General features: G+C 36.2%; 2 protein-coding genes across 6 annotated transcripts in view; both read right to left on the bottom strand.

The window, feature by feature from the left end:
- The window catches only part of LOC120624469 (rho guanine nucleotide exchange factor 15), a 158020-nt gene that overhangs the window by 67868 nt on the left and 65271 nt on the right, over positions 1-24881 (bottom strand). The gene's annotated exons all lie outside the window — the stretch shown is intronic.
- On the bottom strand, positions 14836-19318 carry LOC120624471. The gene is made up of 3 exons (XM_039891038.1): positions 18929-19318; positions 17494-18526; positions 14836-15905 (listed from the first exon to the last, which is right to left on the bottom strand). Exons 1-2 carry the CDS (start codon positions 19065-19067, stop codon positions 17508-17510), a joined length of 1158 nt encoding a protein of 385 aa, XP_039746972.1. The 5' UTR covers positions 19068-19318; the 3' UTR covers positions 14836-15905; positions 17494-17507.

Raw genomic sequence — 24881 nt, 5'->3', positions numbered from 1 at the left:
TCGTCGTAGGAGGAGACACGTGCCTCTGTAGTGGACCGGTAATAGGTTGATGTGATAAAGCGTTGAGCTTTCCCTTTTTTTAATTTAGGCATTTAAATATCACCTGCTTTAATGGTGTAGGAAAACATCGTGAGGAAAACTGCATACCCATGTGTTCTCCATAATGTTCTCAAGGGTGTGTGAAATCTACCAATCCGCTTGGCCAACGTTGCGTTACAGCCTAAACCTTTCTTTTTCTTTCTTATCTCGCGACAGGCGTAAATCTTGTTAAATTTTAAAAATTAAAAAAAAAAATCTATATTACTCCCTTGCTTGACGGCCGATTGGCACAGTTTGCAGCGACCCTGCTCTCCGAGTCCTAGGCCGTGTGTCCGATTCCAACGACTGGAAAAATTTTGTGTGATGAACATGATTGTTTGTCAGTGTCTGGGTGTTTATCTGTATATTATAAGTATTTATGTGTATTATATTCATAAAAATATTCAACAGCTACCTTAGTACCCATAATACAAGATACGCTTACTTATGGGGCTAGATGTGGCGATGTGTGTATTGTCGTAGTATATTTATTTATTATTTTTCAATACAATAAATATACAAAAGTAACGTTTGACAGCAGTGATCGCGACATTTACGCCTGTTGCAAGCCTATAGCGAGATACGTAATCACCCTGCCGTACCCTGTTGTCAGCCAATAATCGGTTGACGATGATGAAGCGTTTTAAACAATCATAAGACCACACACCCTAGTTATATTTTTGTTTGCAAGGTCCGGTACCCTAGGTATGCGAGTTTGAGTCGCTTTTGCAATTTTTTTCTCTATTGTTCGAACCATGAAAGCAAAAGTAAGATATCATGAATGTGCACGAAAGTGTTCACGTTCGCAATACATTTCCACAGTTTTCCTGACATTTCTTGCAATTGAATTGCTCATTGTTATATTATGTCTCCCACGTTATTGCATCTAGGCACTCTAAAACTATGTTGCCTAATATATGTCGTTCCTAGATGCTATTATTGTGATTGTAATTCAGTTGTATACGAAATTAAAAATGAATCAAACCGATCATCAATACGAACTCATGACTGGCCCACAGTGGTGTGCATAGAGGATATGCACAGGGTATGCAGATGAATGAATGCATGAATGAATTAATTAATTAATTAATTAATGAATGAATTAATGAATAAATTTTTAAAGGAATGAATGAATGAATGAATGAATGAAGGAATGAATACACTTTTATTGTAGACCACAGAGAAAATTTACAGAGATACAAATACAACAGCACAATAAGGTAGAACGTACAATTTGGCGGCCTTATCGCTAAATAGCGATCTCTTCCAGGCAACCAAAGGCATACAAGAAAGAAGCATTTTAAGAGTTATAAAAAGCCTACCCTTAAGTATTTATAGCTCGTACTGGAGATTTTCTTCATTTTATACCATCTGCATACCCTCTATGCACGCGACTGCTAGCCCACTAAAGGGCACACATCTTCTCAGAATGTCAGCAACGTTCGGCGCTGCCGCGTAGAAACCGACAAGGGGTATGGATTTATTTAATTGCCGTACTCCTAAACAAGTTTACCCGCAACCAACTTCAACTGCATCATCACTTCTACAATTAATACTACACACGCCTTTCCACAAGACGAAGTTCTTTGGAATGCGCTCCCACTAAATATGCGACAGGCAAAATCACTTGTTATATTTAAATATGGGGTAAAAGCATATTATCTTCCACATTGTTGTAGAATTTTAGTACCTTGTTTTTTTTTAGTATAGACGTATATGTTGTTAAGTATTTATTGGTTGAGTATATATTACTTGATTATTTTATATTTACTTATATATTACTTATATTTTATATTTACTTATATATTATATATTATTTTATATTTACTTATATATATTATTCTTATTTGTGCACTTTTGTTTATGTATTTGTATTAAGCTATTTGAATGTAGGTTTATAATCATTTTACACCCCTGTTCGTTCTCGGTCATGTAGTCCTAATCCTAAGGTTGCCTGGCAGAGATCGCTACTAAGCGATAAGGCCGCCTTTTGTATTCTACTTCCATCGTTGTATTTAATTTTTTTTTTCCAAACTTCTTAGTACTTTACAAATAAATTGCGACCTTGGTGAGGAATAAAGAGGGTGGAGCCAAATTTTCTTAAGTATATTTTTAATACCATTTTTTAAATATTATGTAAATTTTTTATTTTTTTTTTCACAAACCCAAGAACTCTTGTTGCATAGGTACCCGAACATAACAATTCCATCAAGGCAATAATGGTGTTTTAAATGTTTTGGACTTTTGGTTATACTCATTGTTTAATTTAATGCTATGCAAAATTTACATTAGTCAAGAACAGTAGCGAGTGGGGGAGCAGTGGCGTGAAAGAAGAGCCAGTTTACTAAACTGAGCTAAACAATATAAATGTGATAAAAAAAAATAACAAAATATGATTTATTTGTTAAAGAAGATAATTTCATTTCACAAGTACAGCGGCAAGTGGCAAAACGAGTCATGGAATTTTACGTTCGAAATACACCAGCAACTAAAAAAATTCATTAAATTTTGGAGAAGAACGAAGAAATAAGCCAAAATGAATATGGGAGCGTTAACACCAACGCAGCCTAACTTGTGGTTTCATATAATAATGTACTAAAATTAACTGCTGATACTACGCCAAAGGCGAGTCAAGTGCCACGCGGGAATCTGATGGCGTGCAAGTTGTACCTACGCTTGTTACAAAAAGTTCTAGTTACAAGGCAGCTCGCAAGAAAACTTACCTCGCTATTGTAGTTTACTATCTCACTGCACTTATTTACTTCGTCAAGCACTCGACTAATGTAAATGGGGTATAAAGCGAAATTTTACTGATTAAACGACATAAAATATCTTACGTAGAAAACCTGTCCTTTGAACTCTTAGACTTGAGTGGCTCTCTGTTGTTGACACCCACTGTTATTCAAATGAGGCTGATGGCCAAAATTGGGAAAGGTCAACGACCGCATACCTACTACAACTGCTATAAAGATATGAGGTTAACTTTTCACATCAAGTTCAAATAAAATATTGGTACGAAAACTATACTATGAAAACGGTAGGTACTTTTGGCAACAAAACCTAAATTGTTTTCCTTTTCGTTTGTTCTAACTTATCTACGAAACGAATGAACCGATTTTGATGAAGGAATCCGAAGGAGGAGGGAATTATATTTCATTTATTTCGAAAATTCTGATCTAAAGACGTGAAATGAAGTCTAAAGACTTTGTGAGTGTCTCACATTTTCAATGTAAAGAACACATTTTTAATCTCTATATATGACTATCTGCTATGTTTCTAAGAGTTTCTCTAAAGTCGGATGGAAAATTTTATGATGTTGTTGTAGCTATTTTTTTTCGAATTAGTGCATTAAATGCAAAAAAAAAATACCCTCAAGAAGGTGGAGAATAGGGGTTAAATATTTTTATGAGAAAATAGTACGTAAACGAAGCCACGGGCAACTACTAGTTTATGGTATGACTAAAGTGCCTTACTACCGTATCAAGGAATATATAAAGTAAGTACGTGCGTATTTCACTCAGTTACGGGATCTGTATGTAACGAAGAGCCCATCTGTTATTTGAGCAAGTGTCAAGTGATGCCACAGATAAATAAACGTCAAGATTTCGGGGCATTTCCATACAAGGGGCAATGCGACGTCTCAAGCGAATTGTAAGGGCCTTCGTAAGTGACCGATTGTGTATTGAAGATCTTCGTGGCACAGCGGTGAGCGCTGAGGTTTTAGGTAGGGGTCCCGGTTTCGATTCCTGGCAGGGAAAATATAGGAGTTTACGATTTCTGGCTGTGGTTGGTTACCGGACGTTCCGCCAAGCGATTTAGCATTTTAGCTCGTTACAATCTTAGACTGCATCTTCACCACCAGGCGATATTGTAGACAAGGGCGAACCTGTAGTGGGATAAAGAAGAAAGTTTGACCATGTAACTAAATCGAAGTGCGCAAACTTGCAAACATTATGTCAATCCATTACCGGCCCACTACAGAGCATGAGATGAGAAGGGGTTACGTTAAGCAACACGTTTATTATCTTAATCCCTTTGGCAGCAATACAGAGCACAAGTCTCGTCTCAGAGAAAGAAAGGTTTAGGCCGCATTCCACCAGACTTGCTCAGTGCTGTTTGGTGGACTCCACACACCTTTAAGAACATTGTGGAGAACTGTCAGACATGTATATTTCCACGCGATGTTTTCCTTTACCATTGAAGCAAGTGATAATGCTTAATAAAAGCATATAACTTAGAAAAGTTAGGTGCACGCTGGGATTCGAACTATCGAAGTGAAAGTGAATTCGAATTCCTACCTTCTTGGCTATCAGCGCTTTCCTCCTTTTCGCTCTATTGTCTTAGCATTTTTGCAACATTTTCTCTGTGGTATGCAATTAAAGTGTATTAATTAATTCATCAAAATTTCTAAAGAAAAAAAAAACGTGTGTGTACCCGTTAGAAATCATACTTTTTTGGCGTAACAAGATAAAAATCTTTTCAAAAATTTTATCTTTCGCCTTATTCTACGCTTGTAGAAAATACGACACTATCGGACAACCAAGTTTTTCTCAACATTAAAATTTGAGATTTTTGTACAATGAAATTAGTTAATTCACCGGAATTAACCCGCTGACTTTGACAATTGAAAGTGTACACTGTCAAATCTTCTTTTGAGAAACTAAAATATTGACTAAAGCTAACTAAGGGTGTCGGTTTTTTGTGACGGTGTGCGCGCGCATCGTAAAAATTTACTCTCATCATTTCCCTAACGCGCGAAAAGAAGTATAATTTCAAAAATCAAGCGAGACGCAGGCTGTAATACTGTCGCAACTTATCGCAGTGGTAAAGCTAACTATTTGAACAAATACATACTACTCGCACGCTGTGACACCCCGTTGCAAATGAGGCAAAGCGATCGTTCGCAGCTTCAGATTGAGTGAACGACAGTTTTGTAGCGCAGTTATTTGCAATAGCGCGTGTCCGCGTGAATGGGGCATTTATGTAGCTTGGCTTAGTATTAAATAGGGTGACCAGATTAAATGGCACTGACTCAGTTGTGGATTGAATTTATGTAAAAGATTGCTTTGCAGGTCTATTCGTTTATATGGACAAGAAAAACATAGGATTTCTTCATAACGTGGTCAAAGACGTGTTAAGTCTATCATTTCATTCTTAGCCGGCATGGTGGACTAAAGTCCAAACCATTCTTATTCTGGGAAGGCCCGTGCCTTGTAGTTGACCGGTAAAGCGTTGATAATTATGACGAAAATAAACCAAACATAAATACAGTTTTATAAAGCGAGCATGTCTTTTAAAACATTGTTTTGATGGTAATGCCAGCTTTGAACGTGCATTGTAAATAGAGCCGAGTCTGTTTGCAACTGGGACACATTAGCAGTTTTCAAGCGTTAAGCGTTAATTTCATGTTTCGACCCAGTACGTTGTGCTTGATACGTGATGAATGCCTTTTTTATAATTTCTGGGTTAGAAAATAGTTCTGTTTTATTTTGACTTTGACTCTTTGAGGTTTAAAAGTCATAGACAAGACTCTTGTCTCGCGGTTTCTCGCCCATCCTGTATCACTAAAATGGTTCTTTTTCGCTTACTGAAATGCGGAAAGATAACAACCAAAAGAAGTTCGAAAGTTTGAGAAGGTAAAAGCTTGAGAAACCGTTCCTTCAAATGTCATAAACGACAGTGAATTCGCATTGTATTGGACTTGTTATTCCATCTTTATCCTACGTCTACTTAGGGCTGTTGACCTCACGGGTCAGGTTGTAAACCTGCGGGGCCAGCTTTCACTGAGACATTTCAAAAGTTAGCGAATTATCACTCTTAAGGGGTTTAAAACTTCGAACTTTGATATGCAGGATTAGCTGTTACACACGGTTTCACCCACGTTATCGCTGGGTCATAATAGAGGTACATTCCCCCTCCGGTACCTACATATTTTCATTATTTCCCAAACATTTCATTAACTCCTTAACGCCCAAATAACACGATACAAAAATAAATGTTTGTCTACATAAGTATTAAATTAGCAAGCCGTCAATATGCACTCGATAGAATGTCGTTTTGCAGTAACAATGCAGTTATGCAAGCCGCACAAAAACAGAATAAAAACCTCAATTTTACAGCTGGGGTGCAGTTCTAATGCAGTTCATCAACAGTTCCCTGCAACTAAAGGTGATTTTCAATGGTCATTCTTCACATCGACCTATTACGACACATACAAACCGCTCTAACGAATATTTAAATAACAATTTGATCTAAAATTTGACAAGCAATCTTTAACTGTAATTATTATTTCCTTAATTAATTTCATTTTCTTCGAATGAGTCTGAATCTTATTCCTTAGAATCAGAAAAGATTTGCACACTTTCGTTGACAGTAGATTGTGTAGGACTGTATTTTAATAATTGTAAAACAACTTATTGTGACCCACAATTTCAGCAAATAAATTATTATTAAATTAACAGTGAGAAGGGGTTAAGGCCGTAGTCCACCACGCTGGCCCAGTGCGGATTGATGGACTCCACACACCTATGAGAACATTATGTACAACTACAGACATGTATTGTTTCATCGCGATGTTTTCTTTCACCGTTGAAGCAAGTGATATTTTAGTTACTTAAAACGCACATAACTGAAAAGTTAAAGCTGCGTGGTGGGATTCGAACTCTGCCCGCCGAAAATGAAGATGATCTCCTACCCAATGCGCTATCACCGCTTCAATGTTCATTATTAGGCATAAAATACTCTCCATCCTTACAAAAATTATTTTAAAAAGTAATTTTACTACCAAGACAATACTGCAATCGGACTTCGCAGTTGGTTCGCAGTTTTGATGCAGTTACGCACAAAACTGCATCCAAACTGCAATTTTGCCGATAGCGATCTAAGCCAGTCCGCTAGTGTAGACTTCGTGTCGAATATATCCTCAGGAAGAGCGTTCAAAGCGATCTCAAGCGAATTGCACAACACAAGGCGCGTGCCCGCCGCCATTACCAATTTGACATGCGCACAAAGCTCATAGAAAGCGGATACGTGATAGAAACGTCTATTACATTTCTAACAGGTCACTTTCATTATACATTTAGCTGGTTATTGACGCTAACTGTTTGACAGGTGTCTCACAAAGCGGTTGATATTGATATTCATACTAATCCGTCCTTATATTGTAAATGTTTTTGTTTATTTATTTGTTTGTTAAATTAAAACGAATAGTATCAAGTTGACGTTTGTTGGCAAACGGCTGATAGTTCAATATAACTTTTTTAATGTTTCTTTAACTTTTATTTTCTTATTCGTTTTTCACAACATTATTTTAATTATCACTCTTGTTCGGACTTCGGACTTTTCACTGCTAAAATTATATACATTCCAAGTTCGTTGTGAGTTTGCGCATGAATCCCCAATTGGCGCCATATTTTCTTCTTTTTATTTTTTTTTCCCGGTGTATAGACCAAAGAGGAAACACACAATTTATATTCAAGCAAATATAAATTACTCAATTACTAATATAAAGTAACTTAGAAAAGTGAGAGGTGCTAGGAAACGAACTCGGTCCCCGAAAGTTAAGACATCCTACCCACTGGGCTATCAAGGTGTAAGTATAACATGGAATAACGGTAGTCGTAACGGATTTCGCGTACTGGACGAAAATAACAGAACAGGTAAAAATCAATTCACTGCAACGCTGTGCTCTGCGAAGGCAAAATAAATCGATGCGCATTAATAAGATTAAAATTTCTGTGTATGAATGCGAAATAGCTGCCGTTGCTGCTGCTATAACTGCTTTTGTTTTTCACTGCTTTATAATCCCTATTTTTAGCACAAACATATATAAGCTGAAGTGTGTTTTTAATAATAATAAGAATTATTGAAATGATTTGGGTCAAAGGCCGTGGGTTCGATAACCCACGGCCTTTGACCCAAAAAGCAGGGTCGCTGCCCACTGCGCCAATCGGTCGTCAAAGTGGAAAAACATTGCCAAACTTCGGAGGGCAAACAAAGAACTCGTTGTTAAGCCTCGTGTGCCTTTATATACATTGCCAACCACGCCCTCCAAACGGGAACACAACATTGCAACAATGCTGCTTAGCGGCAATACAACATTGCTGCTTAGCGGCAAAAATAAGCATGGCGGCACCCCGGACTAGCTTTGTCATAAAACGCACTACTACTGCTTAACATGCCGAAGTTACCTCACGATTGTAGAGTCTTAGAAATATTTAAGCGAACGAACTGTAGAAATAAATAAATAAATATATTATAAATATACTACGACAATACACACATCGCCATGTAGCCCAAAGTAAGCGTAGCTTGTGTTATGGGTACTAAGATGACTGATGAATATTTCTATGAATAAAATACATAAATACTTATAATATACAGATAAACATTCATGTTCATCACATAAATATTTTCCAGTTGTGGGAATCGAACCCACGGCCTTGTACTCAGAAAGCAGGGTCGCTGCCCACTGCGCCAGTCGGCCGACAATAGGCAGTAAGAATAGAGACCTAGAAGGCTAGATAAATAAGGTATTCCTAAAATCAAATAGACATAATAAGTAAACTAAATTAAGTTTTGAAAACATTATGATTATCTTGTTGGGTAAGAAAAAATATCGCAAAGCATACTATTAATGTCTATTTCACGCTCTGATAAGCCGCTGGTAAAATATTCAGCGTTTAATTGTTGCGCCCGCTACCTTGAACCGTGAACGTAGTGCATTTGAAATGGGGATTCTCTCTCACTATATTCTGAAAATTAAGTTTAATATGCTATACTCCGCGAAAATCTGGAAAATCTGTATGGTGTAATTTATAATTTCTTCAATCCTTATACTCCACACCAGACAGATCTTCGGCAATGTACCCTCTACGCACGTTTCGCTTCGAAACCGGAGCATCCTCAGGAGATGTTGACTTTACAATGTATTATTGTTAAGTGAAAAATTCGCTTTTGCTTTTTCGGAAGGACACTTGCCGATAACCACCTGAGGGGTTGCTACGGCGTCACCGGGGGAGTGGGGCGAGCGCGAAAGCTCGCCATGAGAAGAGCCCCAGGGCTCGACGACATCGGGGGGGTGACGACATCGGGGGGGTGACGACATCAAGGGCGTGAAAAATTCGCCAAATGTGTCGCCTTTTGTACCATTCAAACCCCCACCTTATCTATCTTAGCCCCTCCCACCCCACTAGTGCCTCTGAATATGTTCAATGCATTTAATTTTTATAATATATCATGGATTTCCGCAAAGTACCGCTTGCTTCTATCTATGGGTACTAAGATAACTGATGAATAATTTTATGAATAATATACATACATACATGTTCATCACGCAAACATTGTCCAGTTGTGAGAATCGAACCCTCGCCTTGTAGTCAGATAGCAGGGTCGCTGCCCACTTCGCCAATCGGCCGTCAAAATATCACTTAATCAATTAAAATATTATTTGCTTCAACTGTGAAGGAAAACATCGTGAGGTAACCTGCATGCCTGAGAGTTCTCCATAATGTTCTTAAAGGCGTGCGTAGACCACCAATCCGCAATTAGCTAGCGTGGTGGACTATGGCCTAAAACCTTCTCATTCTTAGAAGGAGACGGTGTAGCCGGTAATGGATTGTAATGATGACGCTTATCACATGTCAATCATTTAAGCCGGGACTGAAGAGCTACTCTCTAAGGCACGGAGGTGAAAATAACACAAGTACCCAGTTCTTACTACCCAGAGTTTCTTGTCAGATAACGCACGGCGACGAGAGCGTCGCCAGTTTCCTTATCTGAACTTGGCTTGACACGCGACCGCTTGATATATTATGTAGTAAAAACCTCAACGAATTTCATACCATGTCACCCTGATTGTAACAAAAGAAATGACACTCGCAAATGACGACAGTTATTATTGTGAGTATCTTTTATAATAACATAACATTGGCTCATTGTTTTACTAACTTGGCCTGACCATATACGTAGGTAAGTTAGCAACTGTGTACATTTTGGATCACAAAATCAGTATATGTACATGTAGTAAGGTATGTATCATTTATTGTCTCGTTTGTCTAGAGCAGGGCTTCCCATCCTGGGAAAGAGCCCTACGGCGACCATAGAAAGTAAAGAGGTGTCCGCGGGTAGCTATTTCTATACTTCAAAAATCTTTTTTTTTTTTATAGTTTCTGTGCAGCGGTGTCACGCCTTGTTCCACACTTTGACAACTTGTGTGGTGAACACCAAGCTCAGCAAAATAGTTGGCATCGTTTCTTTTTTCTTATTTCTTTCTTAAAATGTATTATTTATTATTGTTTCAGTCGGATGTTGATGGTGTAGAGGATATTTTTTTTTTGCCTGACTATACAACATGTAACCGAATTACATAATTATTTAATAATTTAAGATGCATACTTATGCATCTTAAATTATTAAATATTTTTCTACAGACGAATTCAAAATATTATAAGTGCTTACTTGTAACAACCCTATTGAAGATAAAAGACCGACACGCGCATAATACCTACGCTACGCGACGCGTACCTAATAAAGTGACAGGAGTTACATAATTTTAATTGTGCATGCGATGAGGGAGTTTTATAATTTTTGTATATTTTTTTTTTTTCATAAAAAACTATGGCAGTTGTGTACTCAAAAACTATCAGTTTTTCGATTTCACAGATAAGTCTCAGAGACGTATATAGAGAGTATGTAATGTACTTCTATAGCCTCTGAACTATTATTTCAGTTTTCATTTTACACGTTGTATGGTTTCTGCCTGACTAACCAGTTATGTTTATCTATTTTTACTAGCTAGGATAGAACGTGGGCTTCGTGAAAAATTCCTTAACATGTAAGGCACCGTTGGCTTAATAAGTTTAGGACCCTTGGTCTAGTGGTTAGCTTGCTCGAATATGGTGGCGAGGTCCTGGCTTAGATTCACGAGGCTGACAAAAATTATAAAGATATTCTGTAGGTACACGTAGTAAGGTATTTATCATATAACGTAACTCTTGTCGTATATTGTAGCGAGGTATTGGCGTCAATTGCAGTCTGACAAAAAATTGAAAAAAAAAATCTGTAATTTCCTATCCATACTAATATCAGAAATAAGAAAGTGTTTGTTTGTTTGTTACGTATGTACCGGCCAAGTTTATTGTGGGCTTCTTCTTAGACCAGGGCGCGTTTGGAACCCTCGGAGCTTTAGTTTTAAGTTGACGAATTTAGTTATCTCCATACAATCACTTCTATGTTATATTTTACATGAAATGTATGCATCAAAAGTCAGAAAATTCAAAATTCATTTATTTCAAGTAGGCCTAATATAAGCACTTTTGAAACGTCAAGTGCAATATATGTGCCTATTTGAATAAATAAATATTTTACTTTGACTTTGATTTTGACTATGTTTAGCTTAACCATTGCACCAACTTGAAGTTTTTTGGCAAATATGTAGTTTGCATTCTAGAGATGGACACAGAATACTTTTTTATCCCACAAAATGTCAAGAGTAATTTTTCCGGGGGATTAAAAATAACCTTTGATAAATTTATGTGGCTTCAAGCTAAACCTAATTTGGAGAGATAATTCATCTCGGAGACGGATATAGGATACTTTAATGCCGGAAAAACTAAGGGTTCCCCGCGATTTAATGGTATACCACTTCTTGTAGTATTCAAACTTTCTCAAGCGAGGTCAAGAGTACGAGTATATATAAAATGAATGACGTACAGGATCCGTTTGCCCTTAGTATTTCGTTACGCAGCGCCCTGCACTTTATAATTTTGGTTGAGCAATGTGGACCGGTCTCTGGTCATACTAAACTTGGCACATTACTTTCTCTGTGCGCCATTGACAGATGCGTAAGTCGAGACCAGCCCCCGGATACTGTAACACATTATGATATTCACATGTGTTCTTATGGGCTGGGTTCAGGACCGATTCGGCTAAGCAGAGAGTAGTGGTGCTAAAGTCTGATTTATGTTAGCAGCATTAGTTAAGTAGCGAAACGACCTGCATAGCCGGAGTCCTTATCGTGGTTTGGACAAAAAGCTAGTTTTTTATGGTGGCGTGCGAACCTGTTAGGGATTATGGTAGTGATACCCCTACTCGGTTTGATACCCCTACCACTAATCGGTTTCTACACGACATCGCACCGAAATTTTTAATCGCTTAGCGGCACGTCTTTGTCGGTCAGATCAGACCAGAGAAAATTCAGAAATAATGAATTCCCAAATTGACTCTGCCGGGAATCGAATCCGGGATTTCCTACTTAAATTCACAGCGCTCAAAGTTTAGTAGCAAGTTTACAATTCAAAAAATTACGTTTTGTATGGTCACCTTAATTATTCTATTTTTTAGTATTCGTTTGTTTGTTTGTTTATTCGAATACTTTATTGCATACACACATTTTAAATAAACACAAAAACATATAATACAGAAGAAACAGCACAGAAAATTGGGTGTGCAAATGCGGTCTTATCGCTAAAGCGATTATCGCTTCGTTGTTATATCGGCTACAGAAATACATCATCTGTGAAAATATAAACTGTCTTACAATCACGGTTCATAAGATATAGCCGGGTGACCGACAGACAGACAGACAGACAGACAGACAGACAGACGGACGGACGGGCTATTCTGAAACAAGAGCATCAACATTTTTAAAATAATGCTGTGTCAAGTGATGGTGGTATTTCCTTGTATAGAAAGAACAAAAGAGATAATATCCCATGCATCGAATAAATGAGGCCACTACGATATTAGATGTGAAAAATCCCTAGTCTTAACATGGAAGCCTCAAGGCTGTCTAACGGCCGGACGTGGCTGTTTGTATAATAAGTATTGTGTGGTGAAACAATGCCTTGCACACCGACAAACATAATACGTGTATGGAAACGAACATGGTAGATAATAAAAATTCGGATATTAATGGCTCTTCTTTTTCGGTTACCTAATTAATAGTAATATTTTTAATAAATAAATATACTACGATACACACATCGCCATCTAGCCCCAAAGTAAGCATAGCTTGTGTTATGGGTACTAAGATGACTGATGAATAATTATATGAATAATATACATACACAAATACTTATAATATATAGATAAACACCCAGACACTGAAAAACATTCATGTTCATCACACAAACATTGTCCAGTTGTGGGAATCGAACCCACGGCCTTGGCTCAGAAGGCAGGGTCGCTGCCCACTGCGCCAATCGGCCGTTAAGAAGTTTAATATTTACAGAATTAAAAATAAGAAAAAATATTTACCCCTTATTAATTTATTATGCCCAGGCATACAAATTTTTAAGTAGCTAAAGTGAACTCCCAATAATTGGTGTTTGGGGAAGATAACCTGCATTCAATTTCAAACTAGACTATTTGTATTGATTCATTTCTTTATTCTGGAATAGTACTGATGCGATACGACCTACCATGAATTAGATCATACAGAACTTTATATTATGCAACATATTATTAATTAATAGATGTGCCCTGCGGCTTCGCCCGCGTAATTTTGGGAGGCAGCGTACTGCTACATAGTCTACACCTATAGTTATATATGGGATTTTAAGATATTTCACAAACATTTTTTTATCTTACGTATTTTTTTTAATGAAAAGTTCACTATGTCATTTCTAATAACTTCAAAAATATGTATAAAAAGTTTCATGAAGATCGGTTCAGTAGTTTTCGCGTAAAAGCGTATTCGAATGTCAAATTATTTATAACAGAAAGAGAGAAATATATGTGGTTTACGTTACAGCCGTACAACGGTACAACTAAAAGAAAGCCACAGAAGCAATACATACAACGTCTATAATATTTTTAAAATTGTACTATTATTTTAACATATGATATTCTTATAGTTGAGTGGTTGCTACGTTATTCGTTCAAATGAATTTCATGATTTAAAAAAAAATACGTATAACGTATACATAGACATTTTCGAAAGAAAATAGAGTGCATCGCGTAATGTAAGATTTCGTAATTAGATCCAGAATATTTCATTCGATACATTACTATTGATTTATGTGATAGGAAAATAGTGTAACACAACATTAAATTTATGATCAAACGAACTTACCTGTAAGTGAAGTTCGATCCAAATTATGCGAGCAAGCTTCATTCGACGCGATTTGGGGTTTTACTTATTGTAGCAACACTCTCTAGCTATCAGCCTTCACGTTATTCATAGTAGGGAAAAAACAATTTTTCGTATGGTATCACTATATTTTTCCCACCCTCACGTAGACATCCCTACCATCAATCATTAGTTTAAAGCAATCTATTCTAAATTAAACTTTATTTTTTTTTTTTTCCCTTTTTTTTTTTTTTTTTTTTTTTTTATCTATCAGATGTATTATTTTTATCACTATACTGGGAGGGTCTTTTTACACTTAAAAATAGTTATTACCTTAGGGTGGGTCCCCCCCAAATCGCGTCGAATGAAGCTTGCTCGCATAATTTGGATCGAACTTCACTTACAGGTAAGTTCGTTTGATCATAAATTATGCTTCACAAGCTTCATTCTAGCGATTTGGGGTTTTACTTATTGTAGATGTTTATAGCTGTATTTGTAAAAATAATACATAAAACAGGTATTCTTCTTAAAATAACACATCAAAAACTTTTTAAATTGAATTTTTATTCTAATAAAGTTAACAAAAAAACATTAAGTTACCTACTTTTAATTCACAGGTAAATAAAACAAAAAAAAAAAATTAACAATCATATTAAATTTAAAATTCTTTCGTTTACCATTTAAGAAGTCTTTTTTCTTTAATAGAATGTAATAAACTCTTATTAATCTAATTATCTTAGTTACAATGGTTGCTAAGAATGGATTGAGCAAATGAGCTTTTATCGTTAACAATAACTTCCTTATTATAAAATTTAGCAAAAACTCCAGATGCTTCACTCCAACCAGCCGTTCTCCTTATAATGTCAAGATTGACTCCCAGCCTATAAGCCGACGAAGTTGATGCATGGCGAGTGCTATGGGCACTAAATATTGTAGTATCCAAGCCACTGTTAGCCAAAATAGTCTTTATCCAGCGACTTAATGTCTGCGTCGATATCTCTTTATAAGGTTTCTTGTAACTTAAAAATAATCTGTCTTGATTATTTACCCGCAAATTCTCAGTTCTATTTAAATAAGCTAAGACGCATAATGCTGGGCAGATTTCAGGCCGGGGAGTGAAGAAGGGGAGTTTTAACAAAGGTTGATGTGCATCTAACCTAGAAGTCTTTATAAAATCGGGTATTTTGATAATCACTTCACTACCCTGATTTACAAACACGTTTCTAGTCTTTATGAGAGATATCGTCTGGACACGATGAGCCGTCACCAAGGCAATAAGTGTAACAGCTTTCTTTGAAAGGTCCTCTAAGCTCAACGTATGGTTGGGCCATAACTTGCTTAAATAATTCAAAACTATATTAGGTTCCCAAGTTATATCATATTTAGGCGCGGGAGGCCGTAACCTATACACTCCCTTCATAAATCTCTTAACTCTGGTATCATCAATAGAATTTCCCATTAATAAACTTATTGCTGATTTATGAGAGTTAATAGTCCCATACTTTGCTCCCTGGTCAAAAAGCTGACTTAAATAATGTATAATTTCTGGAATCGATGCAGAGCAATAGCTTAGTTCTTTATTCTCGCAATATGTTATCCAAGACCTAATACATCCATCATATTGCTTATAGGTACTGTCAGCTAAGGACGATAAGATGATATCCACAGATCTTGAGGAAAGATGTCGTTCTATTAGCGTTTTCCTGACAATCGCACGGCAATCAATTCTAGCGAGCTGTGCAGATTGTGATGAAGTCTGAAAGGAGATACGAGCAATCGCTTATCTGGATGAAAAAATACCTCCTTAGAAATTTTAATCTTTTGGTATAATGGATACCACGGTTGGGTAGGCCAATTTGGTATTACAACAATGCCCTCCGCCTATCATCTATAATTTTACGAATCATCTTTAGTACTAATGCAAATGGAGGAAAAGCATAAAAATTAAGATGAGTCCAAGATATTGTGAAAGCATCAATTGTCCAAGCATCAGGATCCTGTTTCCAAGATACATAAGTAGAACATTTCTTATTATTTCTAGATGCGAACAAGTCTACTGTTTTATTAATACATGCTATAGCAGTAGTGTTATCGATTCTCAAAAGAATCTCTGTATTAGTAATATGTTTAGCATAAACTTTTAAAGCAAAAAAAGCTGCTTTAAGCTCTAATAAATTTATGTGTTTCGTCCTTTCTGCGTTGGTCCAAAAACCATGCGATCCGTTTCCGTTACAATATGTTCCCCAACCCGTAAGAGAAGCGTCTGAGAAAATCTTAAAGGTAAAATTATGACTGCGTAGCTTAGCATAATCGGCTTGTCTCAACCACCATAACATATCTTCATTCAATCTTGCTGGAATTTGTATAATTTGATCGTACGACGAATTAGATAATAAACATAAAAATTTAAATCTTTCAAAACGCTTAGTATATAACCAAGAGTAATCTATAGCAGGGCAAGCTGATATTAAATTACCAAGAAAACTAGAATAATCCCGTAAACTACAAGTCTTTGTATTTAAGAACTTTAAAATTAATTGTTGAATTTTAGTTCTCTTTTCAAAGGGTAGCTCCAATATCATGTCTTCTGAATTAAATATATAACCTAAATATTTGCACTCCTTTGAAGGTGTTAAACAACTCTTATCATAATTTATTAGAAATCCCAGACCTTCGAGAAGGTTCTTGATAAATATAATGTTTTTAAGGCACTCCACATATGAACTGCCAAATATTATTATATCATCTAAATATATAACTGTTAATATATTATTTGACCTGCAGTATTCCATTACTGGTTTTAATATTTTTGTAAAAACGTACGGTGCTGTCGTTAAGCCAAACGGTAGGCAATTATATGCATAAAGAGTCTCATTAAATTTAAACTTTAAATATTTTCTGTGCAATCTATGAATTGGTAGTAAATAGTATGCATCCTTCAGATCCATAGAAGCCATAAAACATTTGGGAAACATTAATTTGGTGGCAGTACGGTAATCCTCTAATTTAAAATGTTCAATCTTTATAAACTTATTTAAACATTTAAAATTTAAAATAAATCTATTCTCTCCGTTTGGTTTAGGCACCAGAAAAACCGTAGAAATAAATTCCCTGTCCTCGTGATTCGATTCTGAAATGGCGTCGATATCTAATAATTTCTGTATACATTTATTAAATGCAAATAATTCCTTTTTAGATCTTACAATAGTACAAGCCCAATCACTGCGTATGGGTTGTGAAACAAAAGGAATCTTATAGCCCTTTAACCAGTCTAATATAAGCGGGTCACTAGTTATATTCCCCCATTGTTGAAAGAAATATGACAGTCGCCCCGCATAACGTACCTCGTGGTCAATGCTCAAAACCGCTGCTGTCTCTGACGCCGCGGAGGAGGTGGAGGGCTGCGGCGGTAGTGCCGCTGGCGGCCCTGAGCTGGCGCTGGAGTTGGCGCTGGCGCTGCACGGTCCTGCAGTCGTTGTTTCCCCATATAAGAACGTGCTGTTATTTTCCGATATGGGGTCCGTTGGTTTAAAGACTTTGGGACTGATGTAGTTGACGTAGCATTTTTACTCAAAAAACTTGTCTTCGGTATGACTTTTAAAATTTGTCCCGATCTATTAATACCTTGAGCTGTCTTTAACTTCTCCGACATGTTGTCACCAAAGAGATATTTTTCAGGTAATGTATCCATAACGATGTCTTTCATCTTCTGGTTTATCGAACTTAAAATAAGCATTCTTCGTCTTTTCGTTTCGAGCTGGTATACATCACATAAAATGCGACAAGCATCACTTAAAGGTCTTAATAATATCGATTTTGTGTCGATATGTAACTTTTTGGCTGGGTCACTTATTATAGAGTCGACAGATTTACTAAGTGCTGACAATGCCAACCCGATCTGTTTTTGTTTATGAAAAATAGAAGAGTCTCGTTTTACTAAACTTTCTGCTAGTGCTACTTTTACTTCAGGATTTAGAATTGGTGGTACCAGTGTTTCTAAATTATTAGGTATAGGATATAACTTTACCAAGTCTCTTTTGATATCCTCTTTAAGCCCTCTTTTCAAAATGTCTTGCCATCTTGTGGCAATATCCTTATGGATAGGAGGTCCGAGTTCAGTAACAAGTTCGGGAACATCACCTAACAATGAAAGTATTGACCCATCCAACTCGAGGTCATTATTCCCCTCGATTTCAGAGACTGCTGAATCGGCACCGCCGATCTGCGAAACTGCTGGTATCTCAACAGCCGCCTCAGGCCGTGTTATGTCCTCCATTGATAACACGATGTCTGGACGTCGCTCGGTGACATCATCAAGAGCGTCGAACGAATCCGGTAAAGCCTGGTATAATATGTCATTCTTCGTCTGGCTGACATCTGTAAACGTCCCCACGTTTAGACTTTAACATAGGTTACAAGATCACTTCTACTGTAAAAGTAGGTAGGTAGGAAAAAATAAATAAAAAAAACCCATACTGTGCATAGTATAGCATAGCATAATTATTATGAAGGAGTAAACCAATTAGCGGAGTCTCACATCATTATAACATCTACCAAATATTCCTCAATAAGATAATTATGAAGGAAGAATCCCAAAAACGGAGACTCACATCATGTATATAGTTCTTATATAGGTACTCTGGTTGCGTAAATATGAAGGAAGAATCCCAAAAAACGGAGACTCACATCATATGTTTGGGTTATATTCGCTTTCATAGCGTAAATATGAAGGAAGAATCCCAAAAACGGAGACTCACATCATATAAAATATAAACTTACTATTATTCTCGTCACTCGAACTACTAGAAGGTAGACGCATTATACGTTTCCTCGCCGGTGTGTTCGACAATTTTTCTTCCAGTTTCCTTATCTTTCTAAGAATCTTCGCTTCCCTCGCCTCTGTCTTCCTTTTGCCCATCGTGTATTATATAGTTTCACTTTTATTTTAATACTAAAATGTAACAAATAAAATAAAAAATACAACGTGCGAAGGCCCTGAGCACGAAAATGTTAATGATTGATGGTAGGGATGTCTACGTGAGGGTGGGAAAAATATAGTGATACCATACGAAAAATTGTTTTTTCCCTACTATGAATAACGTGAAGGCTGATAGCTAGAGAGTGTTGCTACAATAAGTAAAACCCCAAATCGCTAGAATGAAGCTTGTGAAGCATAATATAAGATTTATGGTAATGCGTTAAGTATTTACATAATGGCATCAAACAATTTGTAACATTTAGTATAAAAGTTAAATTTAAAACTAGTTTTTACACTAGCCGTCAAAAGCAAAAGTTACGAACTATTAGAGCCTCAATAACGAGTTCCGACGGCGAAGAAGCCCTTGAGAAGAGTAGAACATCTGCAGATGATCTAGACACGATAAAGTTTTCAAACAAAAATACGCAGTAAAGTGAAATAACTACGGTATAATAAATTAATGACTGATTATGATAATCCAAACTACTAAAAATAAAACAACAGCAACAAGCAACAGCTTACTAAAACAACTAGTGGAAACGAGATGTCAAAAACTTAAGTATATAATTAAGCACTGATTTACAAGCATACAAAAGCTCTTAATTTCTTAAAAGATTACCTACTGAAAACGGGGCATCAAAAATTAAGGATATCTTATTTAACGCTGATATACAGGCCCCTTTCATTTGAACTGTTGAAACCATGGAACCAGCGAAATACTCTATAACCATAGGCCCTCATAAGAACAAGAGATAAGAGGAAGGATTGCATTAATTGACGCACATATTACCTCACAGTAAATAGCTTAGCGAACCGCTTGCGTGAAACACTGACCTCATTGTGAGTTGCATGACCAAGAGGAATTCCGATTGTCGTTAGAAAATAAATAAAATATAATATTGTGATTAGAGATAAAGGACATATAATTCCAGTGTAATTTCTCTGTGTTTGTTCTTTGTGTTTTTCAGTATAAGTTTCTCAGATGACTATCAGGACCAGTCGGACAAGAATGTAGCGACTAAGAAGGTCTTTAATCTTTGGACTCAGGCTTCAATTGCATCGTCATAGCGTTATATTCTCGGATCAAAATTTAGCAGCCATTATGCCGAGTGTATTTTCAGAGACGCCTTTCAATTTGAATTCCCTCATCTTCTTGTTCTATAATTTTTGACATTCGTGACGGGTGACCTTTTGCTTCAAACCTTTGGCTTTTCCCTCACTGTATTAACTACAAACACATGTGCTGTTTTAGCTGGCTATGCATTAGGTACACGGTAAAACAATAACTCCAGAAAATGCAGACCAACTCCAGAAAACGATGCGATGAACTCGCAATAATCTTGCAATACCCAAGTTAATGCGCAAATATTAGTTTGTAGTAAAATCTAGGACAGTCAATTATTTTATTTACTTATTCACAAAGCAAATATTTAAAGTGCAATCAATGTTAGCAATCGCTTTAATATTCTTAATGTTGCAATAAAATAATAATAGCATAGCGTAACTGATGCAATAGTACATTGTCTTGGAAGGCCATCGACGTGTGGAGTAGCCGCTGATCATTTAATTCTTGAAGAAACTTTTACAGATTAGTATATCTGAGGCATCAAAAGTGAGGGGTTGTTGTCAGAGGAGTTTTGTTTAATAGGTGATAGCGAGCAAGCGTTATATATACGCATGTAAAGTACCACAGTAATTGCTAAGGTGGTCGTTTTTGAGAGTTTTGTTTAACTTAGTTAAAACTCGCAGCCGACAGAATAGATAGTTTTGCAATTTGAATTTGCGTGGATAAAAAATCCTGGTCAGAATGACAATCGAGGAATACAACTCATTCATCAATTATGGTGGTTGGGATAAAATTTGTTTCTCTTAGTATTCAATTAAATAATTTGTCGAATAGACAAAGTATATATTTAAAAACCCTGTAAAAGTAATCACGAAATTAAGAAATAACAAACTTTGTTATCTATACGTTACAGCTTTATTTGCATCCTCGAGGCTAGAATGTTTTGCATATCAGGAAGAGCAGCAGTTCTCGAAGGATTTTTAACAAAATTTAAACAAATGCGGACCAAATCGCGGGCAGCGGCTAGTATTAGATTAATATCACATATCTATTTTTTTCTTACAGGTTAAAGTTATTTATTTATAAATGTATCTTCAATTTTATTTATTGTTTTTAATCTTACCATTAACTTGTTCGAAGCAAAAGAATTTCACATAGTTCTACTGCCCAGTGGCAATATCTAGGTTTTCAACTTCACACTTCACAGATGTAACACAACGCAATAGGATATCCCTTTCCGTTTCCACTCGTACTTGTTCTCAATAATTTCATATTCCTTTTTCAATGGCATTCGGAATTCCTCTTACGTTGTAGCACATGCAACTTGTATTGAGGGTAATGGATCACGCGAATCCGAATGATTTTAATTATTTATTACCTCATGTTCTACTTTATTAAACTATGAGGTAATAAATGCATGTGCGGAAGTTTGTGATTCTGTTTTTTTCTCAGCGACGTTTGGCTAGACCTTAGCCGATTTTTATAAAATTTGGTACGAAGATAGCTTGCTTAATTAAAACTCAATTGCATTCAAAGTCAATTCCGTTAACATTTAGGTATTTTTTGTCACAAACCAGCAAACCAATAGAGGTAATAACTGAGGGATAGCGGATAAAAGATTTGGAAGATGTAGCGGGCTCCACGTACTTACCGTAACACAAAGCTCCGTCTAATAGATCCGTTACTTCAATAAAGCAGAAAAAAATACTTGTTTATATTTAAAACGAAGAATATCTTAACAACGATAACATTTGATTTTGTTTTTAAAATAACGAATAACTTCGAAAACATTTGATCACGAATCACGGTATAGCGAGTACACGTTAGATCTAAAACTTCACACCGAACTAGGTACGCGGCCTCGAAATAATTAAACATCTGCGAGTAGGTAAGTAGGTAATTAGGTTAGAGGGCTGGCGGGAGCGGAGTAGTGCGAAGTTCCCGCCAAAGCCTTCCGGGTTATTCTTTCTTAAAGACTTATCATAAACTATTGTTTTTTTTTAATTTCGAGGCCGCTAAATGTGGAGATTTAAAGAAACTTCATCAAGACCCTTTGTGTATCTCAACTGGACGGTTTACCCATAATCACCACGCTGGGCAGACGGGGTGGTGATCTCAGTAGATGGTACTAGTAGCACAAATACACTGGCCCGTTTTCCTTTAAACAACGTGTAATCAAAAACTTATGTAATATATTCTTAGTTTAAGTTTACTTGGATTTGGAGTTTAAGTTTATTTATGACAACCCTATTGAAGATAAAAGACCGACACACGCATAGTATCTAAGTTACGCGTCGCGTACCTTATAAAGTGACAGGAGTCACATGATTTCAATTTTGCATGTGATGTTAAAGCTGTATCTGATTTCTTTCAGTAAAAACTATGACAGTGGTTTACTCAAAACCTATTAGGTTTTCGGTTTCACAGATAAGTCTCAGAGACAGAACATAATGTACCTATAAAGCCTGTGAAGTATTCTTTCGGTTTTCATTTACACGTTGTGTATTCTTAGTCGCCTCATACGAAACCCACGGGACGGTTGGTGACGACTGCATTCCGACACATATGGGAAACAAACTGTCACACGCATTATATTTGCTTAATGGGTGCGCAGCATAAAACTTTGCCTGAGCAAAGTCGAAGTACGCTCTATAGATCTCAGCCTAATAATTTCTTGCACCGCATCGCCATATGTTACTTTCGTAACACAGCTCCTTTATATACATGCAAGTTGGAACAGATGTTCAATAACGCCATTCAATGAACTTAAAATAGGTTTATCTTTAAGATTATTAAGTCTGGCGCCCTGTAGACCATTTTATATTGTGTATTCGCCCGTAATACATATAATAATGTAAAAATAGGATTCAATAAATAATAACATTATTGACACGTTAGTATCAGGTATCTTATATCAGGAGAGGAGATAGAAGCAGTCCTGGATCTGCAGATTAAGATAAGAATATTCTGATACTGTTATTGTTTCTGATTCTTCGGACACGAAAAATTTGTCTGTTACTATATTTTGAAAATTCCAATAAAATTTCACTCAAAAAAAAAGATAAGAAGACTAAGATTGCTGAAGCCAGTAAGCGGTAAGTACTCGTATGTATACGAGTATATTGTATATTGTATTGGTTTCGATTGCCGTGGTTTCCGGGCCATGTAGTCAGGTTGGTTTAAATGATTATTTATTCCAAAAGAAAAAAAAGACAAAGTAGTCCCGTTTGAACTGATTTTGCTTCTGAAATGAAAAATCATTAAAATCCATACCAGCTCCTCTCAGGATTATTTTTGTGAAACGGTCTGGGGTCTTTATTCATGGGCTCCGTTACGTAAATAAAAGACTGGATTAATTCGGGCTTATTTTGGTATTTTGCCTTTCAGTTATCAGTAAGAAAATTTACATCACTAAAGCCTATTATATATATTTTATTACGAATTATGTAAACTACAATCAATAGTTCATAATAATTACTGTAATATTATCGTTTTGTAATAATTTCAGATTCAAAATATACAATATACATAATACAACATGTTTTCCATCGCTGGCAACATGTGTAATTTGTCATGCCCGTTATGTTTGTTCCAGAAATCTAATCTTATTTCAAAAATATGTTTGACATTTCCGGTGACATAATAAAAACTATTGAAATCTAAAATTAAATGAAGGATCTGTCTTTTCAGGATAGGGCAATACAAAATGTGTAGAATATTTTATGTAGTATCGTACGTAGAAGCAACGAAACTTTCAATCATCTGCAAATCTTTGAGTTGATTGGTGTGAAATTACAGAAGACCGGCAAGAATAAATGTCAGTTGTTTTAGTTCGTAAAAATCAGTCATATCTTTGCCAAGGATTGGCAGACTACCGTAATGGATTTATATACTCCATATGATTTATAATAATAATGTGCGAAAATTACACACGGTGTGGATGTATTCATTCAAATCGACGATCTCACTTGCAAATGTACCATCGACAACGCGATCTTTTTACTAATTTATACTTTTATCATTTATAATATTAGGTATATATAGACGAGTGCATCGTATGCACTCGTAACTTCTGGAAGTGTAATAATCAGCATATACTTTGATTTTGACTTTATAAAATTCACAGTCCAGTATTTCATGTAAACCATTTTCATGCACCCATCAACCTCGATATCCAGCCTTTCAAGTATATCAAAAAAAACACCCTTCAGGATGCGATGCGATGTGGACAACCACGGATGGTTGGAGAAGAAAGGCTATCAGAGGCAAAAATAAAAAAAAAATTAACTAGTGCAGAAGTCGGAAACATATAATTTGATTTTCAATTATGTAATAGTTACGTATTCAATTGAATTTGATTCACCTTTAAGTTAGCATTGTCTATTTCTGTTTTTTGGCTTACAAATCAATAGTTTCTTTCATTCTTTTTGTATTCAAGTTTTTACGGTTGAAAAATACAATCTAAGAGATTGCATTTGGAGTCTTGGTAATTTAAGATTTAATTATGCTGAGGTTAAATGTATCAGCGAGCCTAGTAGGTGTCCGGTCTCCCTCCCGGGGGGGACTGACTTCGCAACCTGGCACGCATCTCTAAATTTGTGAAGTTATGTACGAGGAAATTAAATATCACTTGCTTTAGCGGCGAAGGAAAACATTGTGAGGAAACCTGCACGCCCTAGAGTACTTTA

Source organism: Pararge aegeria, chromosome 6, assembly GCF_905163445.1.
Source record: "Pararge aegeria chromosome 6, ilParAegt1.1, whole genome shotgun sequence".
NCBI lineage: Eukaryota > Metazoa > Arthropoda > Insecta > Lepidoptera > Nymphalidae > Pararge > Pararge aegeria.
Note: the sequence above shows the minus strand (reverse complement) of the source record. Positions and strands in the feature narration are given on the sequence as shown.